Below are 17,666 nucleotides of genomic sequence, written 5' to 3'. Positions count from 1 at the left end.
ACAACCTTGTAAACACTTGTACAACCTTGTACAAACCTGTACACCCTTGTACACACTTGTACACCCTTGTACAAACTTGTGCACCCTTGTACACTTTTGTACACCCTTGTACACATTTGTACAACCTTGTACAAACTTGTACACACTTGTACAAACTTGTACACACTTGTACAACCTTGTACACACTTGTACAACCTTGTACACACTTGTACAACCTTGTACAACCTTGTACACACTTGTACAACCTTGTACACAATTGTACAACCTTGTACAACCATGTAGTCACTTGTACAACCTTGTACACACTTGTACAACCTTGTACACACTTGTACACCTTAGTACACACTTATAAAACCTTGTACACACTTGTACAACCTTGTACACACTTGTACAACCTTGTAAAAACTTGTACAAGCATGTACACGATTGTACACCCTTGTACACACTTGTGCACCCTTGTACACACTTGTACAACCTTGTACACACTTGTACAACCTTGTACACACTTGTACAACCTTGTACACACTTGTACAACCTTGTACACACTTGTACAACCTTGTACACACTTGTACAACCTTGTACACACTTGTACAACCTTGTACACACTTGTACAACCTTGTACACACTTGTACAACCTTGTACACACTTGTACAAACTTGTACACACTTGTACAACCTCGTACACACTTGTACAACCTTGTACACACTTGTACAACCTTGTACACACTTGTACAACCTTTTACACAATTGTAAAACCTTGTACACACTTGTACATTCTTGTACAAACTTGTACAAACTTGTACATTCTTGTACATACTTGTACACCCTTGTACACACTTGTACAACCTTGTACAAACCTGTAAACCCTTGTACAAGCTTGTACACACTTGTACAAGCTTGTACACACTTGTACACCCTTGTACAAACTTGTGCACCCTTGTACACTTTTGTACACCCTTGTACACATTTCTACAACCTTGTACAAACTTGTACACACTTGAACAAATTTGTACACACTTGTACAACCTTGTACACACTTGTACAACCTTGTACACACTTGTACAACCTTGTACACGCTTGTACAACCTTGTACACACTTGTACAACCTTTTACACAATTGTAAAACCTTGTACACACTTGTACATTCTTGTACAAACTTGTACTTACTTGTACAACCTTGTACAAACTTGTACACACTTGTACAAACTTTTACATCCTTGTACACATTTGTACACCCTTGTACACACTTGTACAACCTTGTACAAACCTGTACACCCTTGTACACACTTGTACAAGCTTGTGCACGATTGTACACCCTTGTACACACTTGTGCACCCTTGTATACATTTGTACAACCTTGTACAAACTTGTACACAATTGTACAAACTTGTACACACTTGTACAAACTTGTACACCCTTGTACACACTTGTACAACCTTGTACACACTTGTACAAACTTGTACACCCTTGTACACACTTGTACAACCTTGTACACACTTGTACAACCTTGTACACACTTGTACAACCTTGTACACAATTGTACAACCTTGTACAACCTTGTACACACTTGTACAACCTTGTACACACTTGTACAACCTTGTACACACTTGTACAACCTTGTAAAAACTTGTACAACCTTGTACACACTTGTACACCCTTGTACACACTTGTACAAGCTTGTACACACTTGTACAAGCTTGTACACACTTGTACAACCTTGTACACACTTGTTCACCCTTGTACACACTTGTACAACCTTTTACAAACTTGTACACACTTGTACAAAATTGTACATTCTTGTACATACTTGTACATCCTTGTACACATTTGTACAACCTAGTACAAACCTGTACACCATTGTACACACTTGTACAAGCTTGTACACACTTGTACACCCTTGTACAAACTTGTGCACCCTTGTACACTTTTGTACACCCTTGTACACATTTGTACAACCTTGTACAAACTTAAACACACTTGTACAAACATGTACACACTTGAACAACCATGTACACACTTGTACAACCTTGTACACACTTGTACAACCTTGTACACAATTGTAAAACCTTGTACACACTTGTACAACCTTGTACAAACCTGTACACCCTTGTACACACTTGTACAAGCTTGTACACGATTGTACACTCTTGTACACACTTGTGCAACCTTGTACACACTTGTACAACCTTGTAAACACTTGTACAACCTTGTAAACACTTGTACAACCTTGTACAAACCTGTACACCCTTGTACACACTTGTACACCCTTGTACAAACTTGTGCACCCTTGTACACTTTTGTACACCCTTGTACACATTTGTACAACCTTGTACAAACTTGTACACACTTGTACAAACTTGTACACACTTGTACAACCTTGTACACACTTGTACAAACTTGTACATTCTTGTACATACTTGTACACCCTTGTACACACTTGTACAACCTTGTACAAACCTGTAAACCCTTGTACAAACTTGAAACAAGCATGTACACGATTGTACAAGCTTGTACACGATTGTACACCCTTGTACACACTTGTGCACCCTTGTACACACTTGTACAACCTTGTACACACTTGTACAACCTTGTACACACTTGTACAACCTTGTACACACTTGTACAACCTTGTACACACTTGTACAACCTTGTACACACTTGTACAACCTTGTACAACCTTGTACAAACTTTTACACACTTGTACAAACTTTTACATCCTTGTACACATTTGTACATCCTTGTACACACTTGAACAAACTTGTACATTCTTGTACATACTTGTACACCCTTGTACACACTTGTACAAACTTGTACATTCTTGTACATACTTGTACACCCTTGTACACACTTGTACAACCTTGTACAAACCTGTAAACCCTTGTACAAGCTTGTACACACTTGTACAAGCTTGTACACACTTGTACACCCTTGTACAAACTTGTGCACCCTTGTACACTTTTGTACACCCTTGTACACATTTCTACAAACTTGTACAAACTTGTACACACTTGAACAAACTTGTACACACTTGTACAACCTTGTACACACTTGTACAACCTTGTACACACTTGTACAACCTTGTACACGCTTGTACATACTTGTACATCCTTGTACACACTTGTACAAACTTGTACATTCTTGTACATACTTGTACACCCTTGTACACACTTGTACAACCTTGTACAAACCTGTAAACCCTTGTACAAGCTTGTACACACTTGTACAAACTTGTGCACACTTGCACACCCTTGTACAAACTTGTGCACCCTTGTACACTTTTGTACACCCTTGTACACATTTGTACAACCTCGTACAAACTTGTACACACTTGAACAAACTTGTACACACTTGTACAACCTTGTACACACTTGTACAACCTTGTACACACTTGTACAACCTTGTACACACTTGTACAAGCTTGTACACACTTGTACAACCTTGTACACACTTGTACAACCTTGTACACACTTGTACAAGCTTGTACACACTTGTACAACCTTGTACACACTTGTACAACCTTGTACACACTTGTACAACCTTTTACACAATTGTAAAACCTTGTACACACTTGTACATTCTTGTACAAACTTGTACTTACTTGTACAACCTTGTACAAACTTGTACACACTTGTACAAACTTTTACATCCTTGTACACATTTGTACACCCTTGTACACACTTGTACAACCTTGTACAAACCTGTACACCCTTGTACACACTTGTACAAGCTTGTACACGATTGTACACCCTTGTACACACTTGTGCACCCTTGTACACACTTGTACACCCTTGTACACACTTGTACAACCTTTTACAAACTTGTACACACTTGTACAAACTTGAACATTCTTGTACATACTTGTACACCCTTGTAAACACTTGTACAACCTTGTACAAACTTGTACACACTTGTACACACTTGTACAAGCTTGTACACACTTGTACAAGCTTGTACACACTTGTACACCCTTGTACAAACTTGTGCACCCTTGTACACACTTGTACAACCTTGTACACAATTGTACAACCTTGTACAACCATGTACACACTTGTACAAACTTTTACATCCTTGTACACATTTGTACACCCTTGTACACACTTGAACATTCTTGTACATACTTGTACACCCTTGTAAACACTTGTACAACCTTGTACAAACTTGTACACACTTGTACACACTTGTACACCTTTGTACACACTTGTACAACCTTGTACACTATGATACAACCTTGTACACACTTGTACAACCTTGTACACACTTGTACAACCTTTTACAAACTTGTACACACTTGTACAAACTTGTACATTCTTTTGTACATCCTTGTAAACACTTGTACAACCTTGTACAAACCTGTACACCCTTGTACACACTTGTACAAGCTTGTACACACTTGTACAAGCTTGTACACACTTGTACAAGCTTGTACACACTTGTACACCCTTGTACAAACTTGTGCACCCTTGTACACTTTTGTACACCCTTGTATACATTGGTACAACCTTGTACAAACTTGTACACACTTGTACAAACTTGTACACACTTGTACAAACTTGTACACCCTTGTACACACTTGTACAACCTTGTACACACTTGTACAACCTTGTACACAATTGTACAACCTTGTACAACCATGTAGTCACTTGTACAACCTTGTACACACTTGTACAACCTTGTACACACTTGTACACCTTTGTACACACTTATAAAACCTTGTACACACTTGTACAACCTTGTACACACTTGTACAACCTTGTACACGTTTGTACAACCTTGTACACACTTGTACAACCTTGTACACACTTGTACAACCTTGTAAAAACTTGTTAAAGCATGTACACGATTGTACACCCTTGTACACACTTGTGCACCCTTGTACACACTTGTACAACCTTGTACACACTTGTACAACCTTGTACACACTTGTACAACCTTGTACACACTTGTACAACCTTGTACACACTTGTACAAACTTGTACACACTTGTACAACCTCGTACACACTTGTAAAACCTTGTACACACTTGTACAACCTTGTACACACTTGTACAACCTTTTACACAATTGTAAAACCTTGTACACACTTGTACATTCTTGTACAAACTTGTACTTACTTGTACAACCTTGTACAAACTTGTACACACTTGTACAAACTTTTACATCCTTGTACACATTTGTACACCCTTGTACACACTTGTACAACCTTGTACAAACCTGTACACCCTTGTACACACTTGTACAAGCTTGTACAAGATTGTACACCCTTGTACACACTTGTGCACCCTTGTACACACTTGTACACCCTTGTATACACTTGTACAACCTTTTACAAACTTGTACACACTTGTACAAACTTGTACATTCTTGTGCATACTTGTACACCCTTGTAAACACTTGTACAACCTTGTACAAACCTGTACACCCTTGTACACACTTGTACAAGCTTGTACACACTTGTACAAGCTTGTACACACTTGTACACCCTTGTACAAACTTGTGCACCCTTGTACACTTTTGTACACCCTTGTATACATTTGTACAACCTTGTACAAACTTGTACACAATTGTACAAACTTGTACACACTTGTACAAACTTGTACACCCTTGTACACACTTGTACAACCTTGTACACACTTGTACAACCTTGTACAAACCTGTACACCCTTGTACACACTTGTACAAGCTTGTACACGATTGTACACCCTTGTACACACTTGTGCACCCTTGTATACATTTTTACAACCTTGTACAAACTTGTACACAATTGTACAAACTTGTACACACTTGTACAAACTTGTACACCCTTGTACACACTTGTACAACCTTGTACACACTTTTACAAACTTGTACACCCTTGTACACACTTGTACAACCTTGTACACACTTGTACAACCTTGTACACACTTGTACAACCTTGTACACAATTGTACAACCTTGTACAACCTTGTACACACTTGTACAACCTTGTACACACTTGTACAACCTTGTACACACTTGTACAACCTTGTAAAAACTTGTACAACCTTGTACACACTTGTACACCCTTGTACACACTTGTACAAGCTTGTACACACTTGTACAAGCTTGTACACACTTGTACAACCTTGTACACACTTGTTCACCCTTGTACACACTTGTACAACCTTTTACAAACTTGTACACACTTGTACAAAATTGTACATTCTTGTACATACTTGTACATCCTTGTACACATTTGTACAACCTAGTACAAACCTGTACACCATTGTACACACTTGTACAAGCTTGTACACACTTGTACACCCTTGTACAAACTTGTGCACACTTGTACACTTTTGTACACCCTTGTACACATTTGTACAACCTTGTACAAACTTAAACACACTTGTACAAACATGTACACACTTGAACAACCATGTACACACTTGTACAACCTTGTACACACTTGTACAAGCTTGTACACACTTGTACAACCTTGTACACACTTGTACAACCTTGTACACACTTGTACAACCTTGTACACAATTGTAAAACCTTGTACACACTTGTACAACCTTGTACAAACCTGTACACCCTTGTACACACTTGTACAAGCTTGTACACGATTGTACACTCTTGTACACACTTGTACACTCTTGTACACACTTGTGCAACCTTGTACACACTTGTGCAACCTTGTACACACTTGTACAACCTTGTAAACACTTGTACAACCTTGTACACACTTGTTCAAGCTTGTACACACTTGTACAACCTTGTACAAACCTGTACACCCTTGTACACACTTGTACACACTTGTACAAACTTGTGCACCCTTGTACACTTTTGTACAACCTTGTACACATTTGTAGAACCTTGTAAACCCTTGTACACACTTGTACAAACTTGTACACACTTGTACAACCTTGTACACACTTGTACATCCTTGTACACACTTGTACAACCTTGTACACACTTGTACAACCTTGTACACAATTGTAAAACATTGTACACACTTAAACAACTTTGTACAAACTTGTACACACTTGTATAAACTTTTACATCCTTGTACACATTTGTACACCCTTGTACACATTTGTACAACCTGTACCTTGTATCCTCCAAGGGATGTTCCGGATAGAGATTACATGGGTGGTAGAGATGGAAGAGATTTTGGTGCAAGGGACTTTGGAGGTGAAAGAGACATGAATGGAGGGCGTAATTATGGTGCACCTCGTGACTTGCCCCCTGTGGACGGACCCCCACGTAGAGCGTACCCTGCTGGTAGAGATTTAGGAGCGAGTCAGGATTATCCTGCCAGGGATATTCCTCCAGTCCGTGATGTCGAAGCAGCCAGAGATTATGCAGCTAGGGGTGCTGCGCCTCCGAGAGATTACGGTGGAACCAGAGATATCGGGATGAGGAGAGACGCAGTAAGAGATTTCGAACCACCAAGAGATTTGGCTGCCCCAAGAGATTTCTCAGGACCACCAGCTAGGGCTGACTATGGAGCCGGAGATAGGTTCGGAGGTGGCGGAAGGGGGGGTTATGGCAACGGAGACATTCGTCGGCCTGGAGCTGCCCCTGGAGGCAGGTTCGCCGGAAGGGAAGTCGGCGGTACAGATGATTACGGCGGCGGCTATGGTGCAAGGGACAGATTCAGGAGTCGTTCGCCGATTGGCAGAGGAGGAAGCCGCCTCCCCATGTATTAACATGAGTGATGGAACAAGGAACAAAGTATCAATATCTTCCAAAGTTAGCTACGAAGAACTAAGAAGCAAAACGGTTCACTCGCATGTTTATGTTGAATAGTTTTACGATAAATCCATTTTATATCATGAAACTGTATAAGTACACTTGCATTCAGATACTCAATAGATAGTGTTAACTGTAGTTTTCTCTTTAATTTGAAGCTGAAGGGTGGGTTATTTTTATATTTGTTTTGTAGCAGTATGTGTAATTTTGTGTTGAAGAGCTATGCGTAAAGTTACGCTTATCATGTGTGTGTTTCAACATTACTCCATATTTTATGATAATGGAGGCAAGCCCAGATAACACAGAGTATTTTTTGTGGATTCAAAAAATTTAAACCGTCTATTAGAAAATGAATTCTAAACATATTTTTTTATCACAATATTGTTTAAGCACTTAGGTTCTTAGTAATTTTCTCTCTGTTTATAAGAACATTGGTGATAGTTTTTGTATTATAATTATAATTTTAATCAATCATTAAAATTGTCCTAGAAAATAAATATATTTTAGTAACATGACACGACCATTGTCACAAACTGTATTTCATGTACATTTAATCCATAATTTATGTCAAGTGTGTAGCTGTATTTATGTATTAGTTGATTACTTTAGTTAGTGGCTGTAACTTTCAGTTTTAACTCATAACAAATTAAACACATTTTCAAACAAAAAAAAAAAAAAAAAAAAAAAAAAAAATCTTGTATACCCCTACCTTGTAGCCAATTAGGTAGTATACTTTAATTTAGGATGAATCTAATTTAAGCTGGTAGTAGAAGTGAGATAAATTAAAAGACAAAGTAGGCCAAAGATGCATTTATTTTACGGATGTCAAATTTCTCAAAATACACTTTCCAAATGAAATTAAATATCCAGTTGTTACTTCCAAAAATTATACTAAATAATAAAATAGTGGAAAGATCTTACTTTAAACAGAGACACTGGTTTAATGGTCAGAACAGGCACTAGCAGATACCATGCAAACTAGAAGTGGTGCAAAAAGCTAATGGACCAATCATAAGAAGGTGAACAAGAAGTGGTAGTACCAAGAAGTGGTTGATTTCTGTAATTTTCTACAGCAACCACAACTTAGATGACCATATTTCCAGTGTCTCTGTTTAAAGTAAGATCTTTCCACTATTTTAATATTTAGTATAATTTTTGGAAGTAACAACTGGATATTTAATTTCATTTGGAAAGTGTATTTTGAGAAATTTGACATCCGTAAAATAAATGCATCTTTGGCCTACTTTGTCTTTTAATTTATCTCACTTCTACTACCAGCTTAAATTAGATTCATCCTAAATTAAAGTATACTACCTAATTGGCTACAAGGTAGGGGTATACAAGTGCGCCACTCTGCTTGAATCATTTAAAATTAGAAGCTGGTAAAAGTGAGAAATACATAGGCCTACATGATTATTGAGGATTATGCCTACGTTAGAAGAATTACAGCAAACAAGTAGAGGCTGAAAATTTTCAACATGTCAAAATACAATTTAAATTATCTAAACAAAGAAGAACTTCTGTACGAGATAAGAATAAGAGGGGAAGAAACGAGTGATAGTGATGTAGACTCTTTAAGAAAAACTTTAAGATCTTGTATTAACCAGAATACCGATTTAACAAATTTAAAAGGTTCATACACTTTATCTGGGGAAATAACTATAATTGGGGAAAAGTGTGAACAAATTGATTCTCTAATTGAACAGTGTAGGGAAAATGTGACTAAACTCAAAATAGCTAAAATCAAGGCTAAACTAGTGCATGTACAAAACCGGACTACTAATCTATTACAATGTAAGCTGGATCCAGATAAGAAAGTTAGTTTAGACAAATTAAATCAGCAAATCTTAAATAGTTTTGAGCAATTTAAAACAATGCATACCTTCTCAGACCAGGAGATGGGGGATTTTGAAGAGGAGCTGAATAACTCTATAGTTGAGAATGAAATAATTGGGGAAAAATTAAATCAGTCTAAATCGGTAGTTCCACCAACTGAAAACTTCACTTCATCAACACCTCAAAAAGTAGAAATGGATTGTTTTCAACAAAATGTGCCGGGTCAAGTCATAAATAATCAACCAAACTCATGTACAGTTGTAAATAGTAGCCTAAGTCCTAGTAGCCTTTTTACAAAGTTGTCAAACCCATTGGAAATTTATTTAAAAAATTTTCCTGTGTGTAATGGTTTAGAAACAAACACATTGTTGCAGTTTTTGAGAAACCTAGTTACTGTCCGTAATGAAACTTCTTTATCTGAGCAAGATTTGTATGAGATTCTACCAATTTATTCTACAGCACCATTAGTGAATAAAATATTAGAATTCAAAAGGGAATCAAAATCAATTGATTTGTTGCATGCTAATATAATCACAACATTTTTGCCTATCACCTTAAGGGAAAAGCTGAAACAAGATTTAATTTTTCGACCTCAAAAACACCTTGAACCTTTGTCTATATATGTGCATGAAATAAAAATAAACCACCAGGTATTAAAGTGTGATTTAACTGAGAGTCAACTTGTTAGTTTTATTAAGAATGGAATACATCCTGATTTGCGCAACAAACTAATATTTGAGCAGAACCCTGAAACATTTTTAGACTTAGATCATCTTTGTATAAGTTTAAATAATGTAACATACAATGATTACCTCAGAAATCAAGGTTTTCCAGTTAGTAATAGTAGTGTTAGCAAGCCTTATCTATCAACTGATGATAAGCCTAGGATGGATAAACCTAACCCAGGAGTTCAACGACCTAAAAGTCACTACTCAAATCGTAACAATGAGAGGCCTGTTTGTTTCAAATGTCAAAGAGTAGGTCATATTGCTCGTAATTGTTACAGACCAGATCCAAAAAACTAGTTAAGCCAGGAAAAACACGTAGCCTAGACTACAAATCTGTTTTTCCGGACGGCAAGAAAGAATTCGGAAATAATAAACCTGTATATAGTTCTCATAGTCCCAATTTTAAGTCTGAACTGAGAAGAGTTGTTAAGGATTTTAATAAAATAAATTCACCTGGATTAAAGAAAGTAAAAGCTAAAACTGTAACACATTTACCCTGTATTTCTGTGGATTTAGGAAACAAATTAAGTGTGGGAGCTTTGTTAGACACTGGAGCTAGTCAAAACTTTATAAGCTTGGATTTATACAACAGATTATTGGGAAATAAATTAATTATGAGTGAAAATACTTGGCAGGGAACCATAGTTGCTGCAAACAATGAACCTTTGAACATAAATAAGCAATGTGAAAGTTTGATTAAGATAAAATCATTTACCTGGAAACAAACATTTTTAGTGGTTGAGTTAAAATATTTTGACATGATTTTAGGATACCCTTTTATGTGTGCAAGCAAGTTAAACCTAAATATGGATCGACAAATGGGTTATTTTACATTTAAACCTGAAGATGAAATTAAGTTAATTCCAAGTACAAACCTGAGTGAATTAAGCTTAAGTAGTATTAAAGTAGGAGATGTTGAAATGTGTGAAGAAGCTGAGAAGTTAATTAAGAATTTTCCTACTGTTTTTACGGATAAGATAGGATCAGCACTTGATTTGGAAATTGAGCTTAAAGTGACGGATGATAAACCTGTTAGTATACGCCCTTATTTTTTAAGTCCACCCAAAGTAGAGAAGATGAAAGCTATAATTGATGACTGGATAAAACAAGATGTTGCGGAAGTTTCCACTAGTCCGTATAGCGCCCCTGCATTTTTGACTCAAGATGACAGACTTGTAATTAACTACTCTGAACTTAATAAGAAGTTAATCAATGTAGATTACCCGCTAGGAGATATGCAGAATATGTATCAGCATCTAAAAGGAGCTAGATATTTTACAGTCATAGATTTAAACAAAGCATTTTTACAATGTCCCATAGCTTTAGAATCCAGAGATTTAACATCTTTTAGTACAATTTTTGGTAAATTCCGTATGAAGAGAATTCCATTTGGATTGAAAATAGGCAGTAGCGTACTATCACATTATTTGGACAAAATATTTAATGACATCAAATTTCAGTATATGATTAACTTTTGTGACGATATAGTTGTATATAGCCCTGATAAGAGAAACCATATTGAGCACGTTACAGAAGTGATTAAGAGATTAGCAAAACACGGACTTACGGTAAATCCACTAAAAGTCAAATTCTTTTGTAAGGAAATAAGTTTTTTAGGACATATTATTAAACAAGATAGCATCACAATAGATCCCGAGCGAACTAACTCATTAATGAAATTTCCTGCTCCAAAAACTGTGAGGCAAGTGCGACAGTTTATAGGAATGTGTGGTTATTGGTCTAGATATATTCCTAAATATGCTGAAATATGTTTACCTCTGTTTGGGCTGAAGAAGAAAGGTGTAAAATTTAAATGGAACGAGGAGTGTCAAAATGCATTTGAAACCTTAAAGAGTAAGATAGCAAATCCGCCTATACTACAAATGGCCGATTTTTCTAAAGAATTCGAGTTGCATACCGACGCAAGCGACCTTGCAGCTGCTGGTGTTTTATTGCAAAGAAATGAGGAGGGGAATTTAATGCCTATTGCTTACTATTCGAAGAAATTCACACCTACTGAGATGCGTTATAGCACTTACGAAAAGGAAGCTTATAGTGTAATATTGTGTGTAGAGAAATGGCATCAATTCTTGGAAGTAAGAAGTTTTAAATTAGTTACTGATTGTCAAGGTCTTAGTTTCATGCTCAAATCTCGAAAAAGCCGTGGAAGATTGTCTAGATGGTTTAAAAGGTTGTTTAGTCTTCCATTCACAGTTGAACATGTAAAAGGTTCTGAGAATATAATAGCTGATGCGTTATCACGTATGTTTAGTGGAGAGAAAGAGAGTGAGACGGAAATTCACGAAACTAATCTGTTAAGCAATATCAACAATGAAGTCTATTTTTGTAATGTGTTAAATGAAATACCATTGGATCTTAAGGACATTAAAGTACATCAAGAGAGCGATGAAGAGTGTAAGAAAATCATTGAAAGCATCAAGAATAAGACTAATAATGAAAATTATACCCTGAAAAATGAAGTTTTATTGTTTAAAAAGAAGATTTATTTGCCCAAGAAACTGTTTAGTGTAATATTCGCATTCTATCACAACTCATTAATTGGTGGTCATATGGGAATTTTTAGGACTCAAAGTAAAGTAAATGAAAGTTTTCACCATCCTGAATTAAATGAATTCGTAAAAGGTAAAGTCCGTGAATGTAAGATCTGTCTGATGTCTAAGTCGGAACAACGTAAGTTTGAAGGTCGACTGATATCTGTTCCTGTAACTCAAGCTCTAAACACAGTGTTTATTGACCTAGCTGGACCATTTCCCCGATCAAATAAACTCAATCAGTACATTTTAATTGTGGTCGATGCATTTACCCGTTTTGTATGGTTGTACCCTCTGAAGGATTGCAAGACAAAATTCATCATAGAAAAATTGAAGATAATTTTTGATAGTTTCTCAGTACCCCGAATACTTGTGTCTGATAATGCCAGTTATTTTGCATCCAAGGAATTTAAGAAATTCATGTTCAATAACTATGTGGAACACAGAAAGCTAGCTGCGTACAGAGCAAACGGAAATTTGTCGGAACGATATTTGAGGGAGACTAATAATGCTTTACGGAGTTTTTATGGTAATCAACATGATAAATGGGATTCAAATCTGGGACTGATTGCCACAAGTTTGAATACTGCTGTAAATAGTTCGACTAAATCAACTGCTTTTGGTTTAATGTTTGCCCATCCTTGTAACAATGCACTGACAAACTTATGGAATGTTAATGACATTATTTCGGAGAAGTTAACTCCTGATCAAAGGAGGGAAAATTTGGAGAAAGCCATAAATAACGTCAGAAGAAGCATTGCCAGAAATCAAAGAAGGGAGAGATATAGCTATCCTCGGAGAAACCATCCCTTTAAGTTGAATATGGAAGTGTACATCAAGACACATTATTTAAGTAATGCAGCGAATAAATTCAGCAAGAAGTTAGCACCTAGATACGTTGGACCTTACGTAATACGCTATTTTCTGAGTGATTCAACAGTACTAGTACAAAATCCTAGCAAGTTAGAAGACGTGAAGAAAATTCATATAATTGATTTAAAGAAGAGTTAAGTAGTGAAGAGGACCAAAAGTAACCAATGTATTGATGGAAGAGGAAATGTGAAAAATGGAATTAAATGGAAGATTACGGAAGACTGAAGCTAAATTGGTCTCTATGAAATGTCTGTAAAGTAGAAGTTAGATTTGTTTAGTTGAAATATTAATTAGTTAAGGGATTTTAGCAAGCTAAGAGGGAATTTGAAATTTTGTAAATTAGTACTGTGGGAGTTGTTTTAGGTTCTTAAGAATTTTTCAAAGTTTTAAAGTGTTTTTAGTAAGAGAGTGTATAAATGTGTATGTATTGGTGAATGTGTGAGTATTTGTGGCAGCAAAAGGTAGTATGAATCTGTATGAATCTAAAATGGAGTCTGAACGTAGTGTATGAGTGGGATTTTTACTAAAGGACGCACAATAACATTTTGATTAAATTTGCACTTGTAAACAGGGAAAATAACACAGAACACAAAACACTTCACACGAAACACACGAGGGAACATAAAAACAGGGAATATAACACACTGGGATAAATAAATTAAGGGAAAACTAAAGAAAAACACAGCACACGCAAACGACATAACTAAACTAAACTGGAGAAGTGAAAGTTATTTGTCTTGTCTGGAGTTGATGTTGGGAGGGGTCAGTGAACTGTGAGCGGATGTGAAGAGTTCAAAAGAGATTTAAATAGGCTTGTTTAAGATCGCTTAAGTAATTGGGGGTTTTAAAGAAAGGTTTTATTTTAAGGTATAAATTTTGTAAATAAGATTGATAATATTTGAATTGTCATAGGAAAATGAAATGGTTCAAAATGAAAAATTGTGTAAATAGAAGTTGTTGTTTTGAGTAGAAGGTTCTGTAAGGTGCTGTAAACGTGTGGAGGCTATTTGAACTAGGAGTTAGTGTTTGTAGAATTTGTTGATAGGTAGCGCTAGTTGAAATGTCAAACGGAGTTAGAGTTTTATTATTTGTTTTAAAAGGTTTGTTTATTTTCTTTTGTAGAGTTGTTGTTTTAAAAGGAAATGTAAATATTAATTTTGAGAAAGAGTGTATAATTTTGTTTATGTAATTTCAAGTTAAGGAGGGGAAATTCTGTACCGATGGTAGTTAGTTTTAATTTGAAATAACAAAACAAAATCAATATTATTTAATCATTGGCTAGAAAGATTAAGAAAGAGTGACCAGCAGTTTAGAAGTTTTAGTTTTGTAGGGTTGGTAGTGGTTAGTGATAACCAGGTTCAACTTTGTCAGTTTTAAGTTCACTGGAAATATGGTCATCTAAGTTGTGGTTGCTGTAGAAAATTGTAAGTAGTTTTAATATTGTTTAGTAATAAGATTTTAGCTGATTTATTGTATATAGCTTTGTAGAAATCACCTTTGGAAAAAGATGAAAAGGAATGAATAGTTTTCAAATCAATTTTAATGCATTTCACAAGAAAAGAAAACAAGTAAAGTTTATACAGACCTGTTGAGTTTTGTTCTAGGAGAAGCACATTTTCACAAGAAGTTGTAAAGATCTTAAATCTACTTTTAATTATTAGAATTTATAGAGAATAGTTTTTATTGGGTTTGTGTGATGTTTTCAGACAGAAATCAACCACTTCTTGGTACTACCACTTCTTGTTCACCTTCTTATGATTGGTCCAGTAGCTTTTTGCACCACTTCTAGTTTGCATGGTATCTGCTAGTGCCTGTTCTGACCATTAAACCAGTGTCTCTGTTTAAAGTAAGATCTTTCCACTATTTTATTATTTAGTATAATTTTTGGAAGTAACATCTGGATATTTAATTTCATTTGGAAAGTGTATTTTGAGAAATTTGACATCCGTAAAATAAATGCATCTTTGGTCTACTTTGTCTTTTAATTTATCTCACTTCTACTACCAGCTTAAATTAGATTCATCCTAAATTAAAGTATACTACCTAATTGGCTACAAGGTAGGGGTATAAACCTTGTACAAACCTGTAAACCCTTGTACACACTTGTACAAGCTTGTACACGATTGTACAAGCTTGTACACGATTGTACACCCTTGTACACACTTGTGAACCCTTGTACACACTTGTACAACCTTGTACACACTTGTACAACCTTGTACACACTTGTACAACCTTGTACACACTTGTACAACCTTGTACACACTTGTACAACCTTGTACACACTTGTACAACCTTGTACACACTTGTACAACCTTGTACACACTTGTACAACCTTGTACACACTTGTACAACCTTGTACAACCTACTACAAACTTGTACACACTTGTACAAACTTTTACATCCTTGTACACATTTGTACACCCTTGTACACACTTGTACAAACTTGTACATTCTTGTACATACTTGTACACCCTTGTACACACTTGTACAAACTTGTACATTCTTGTACATACTTGTACACCCTTGTACACACTTGTACAACCTTGTACAAACCTGTAAACCCTTGTACAAGCTTGTACACACTTGTACAAACTTGTACACACTTGTACACTCTTGTACAAACTTGTGCACCCTTGTACACTTTTGTACACCCTTGTACACATTTGTACAACCTTGTACAAACTTGTACACACTTGAACAAACTTGTACACACTTGTACAACCTTGTACACACTTGTACAACCTTGTACACACTTGTACAACCTTGTACACACTTGTACAAGCTTGTACACACTTGTACAACCTTGTACACACTTGTACAACCTTGTACACACTTGTACATCCCACTAAATAACAAGACATCCCTCTAAATAACAAGACATCCCTCCAAATAACAAGAAATCCCTCATAATAGCAAGACATCCCTCTAAATATTAAGACATCCCTTCAAATAACAAGACATCCCTCTAAATAACAAGACATCCCTCTAAATAACAAGACATCCCTCTAAATAAAAAGACATCCCTCTAAATAACTAGACATCCCTCCAAATACCAAGACATCCCTCTAAATAACAAGACATCCCTCTAAATAAAAAGACATCCCTCTAAATAACTAGACATTCCTCCAAATACCAAGACATCCCTCTAAATAACAAGACATCCCTCTAAATAACAAGACATACCTCCAAATAACAAGACATCCCTCTAAATTATAAGACATCCCTCTTAATAACAAGCATCCCTCCAAATAACAAGACATCCCTCTAAATAACAAGACATCCCTCCAAATATGAAGACATCCCTCCAAATATGAAGACATCCCTCTAAATAACAAGACATCCCTCTAAATAACAAGACATCCCTCTAAACAACACGACATCTCTCTAAATATTAAGACATCCCTTCAAATAACAAGACATCCCTCTAAATAACAAGACATCCCTCTAAATAAAAAGACATCCCTCTAAATAACAAGACATCCCTCTAAATAACAAGACATCCCTCTAAATAACAAGACATCCCTCTAAATAACAAGACAGGGAGGGATGTCTTAATATTTAGCGGAATGTCTTGTTTATTAGAGGGATGTCTTGCTATTTAGAGGGATGTCTTTTTATTTGGATGGATGTCTTGTTATTTAGAGGGATGTCTTGTTATTTAGAGGAATGTCTTGTTATTTAAAAGGGATGTCTTGTTATTTAGAGGGATGTCTTGTTATTTAGTGGGATGTCTTGTTATTTAGAGGGATGTCTTGTTATTTAGAGAGATGTCTTGTTATTTAAAGGGATGTCTTAATATTTAGAGGGATGTCTTGTTATTTAGAGGGATGTCTTAATATTTAGAGGGATGTCTTGTTATTTGAAGGGATGTCTTAATATTTAGAGGGATGTCTTGTTATTTAGAGGGATGTCTTGTTATTTAGAGGGATGTCTTGTTTTTTAAAGGGTTGTCTTGTTATTTGGAGGGAT

General features: G+C 36.0%; 1 protein-coding gene across 1 annotated transcript; it reads left to right on the top strand.

Annotated features, from left to right (window-relative positions):
- Positions 1–7,101: 7,101 nt before the first annotated feature.
- On the top strand, positions 7,102–7,665 carry LOC129005982 (translation initiation factor IF-2-like). The gene has a single exon (XM_054435061.1). It carries the CDS (start codon positions 7,102–7,104, stop codon positions 7,663–7,665), a length of 564 nt encoding a protein of 187 aa, XP_054291036.1.
- Positions 7,666–17,666: the final 10,001 nt, after the last annotated feature.

The sequence above is a fragment of the Macrosteles quadrilineatus genome, unplaced genomic scaffold, assembly GCF_028750875.1.
Source record: "Macrosteles quadrilineatus isolate MER2022 unplaced genomic scaffold, UCM_ALF_1.0 Scaffold_49__1_contigs__length_876301, whole genome shotgun sequence".
Classification (NCBI taxonomy): domain Eukaryota; kingdom Metazoa; phylum Arthropoda; class Insecta; order Hemiptera; family Cicadellidae; genus Macrosteles; species Macrosteles quadrilineatus.
The sequence above is the reverse complement of the archived record's forward strand: the minus strand, read 5'-3'. Positions and strand labels throughout refer to the sequence as shown.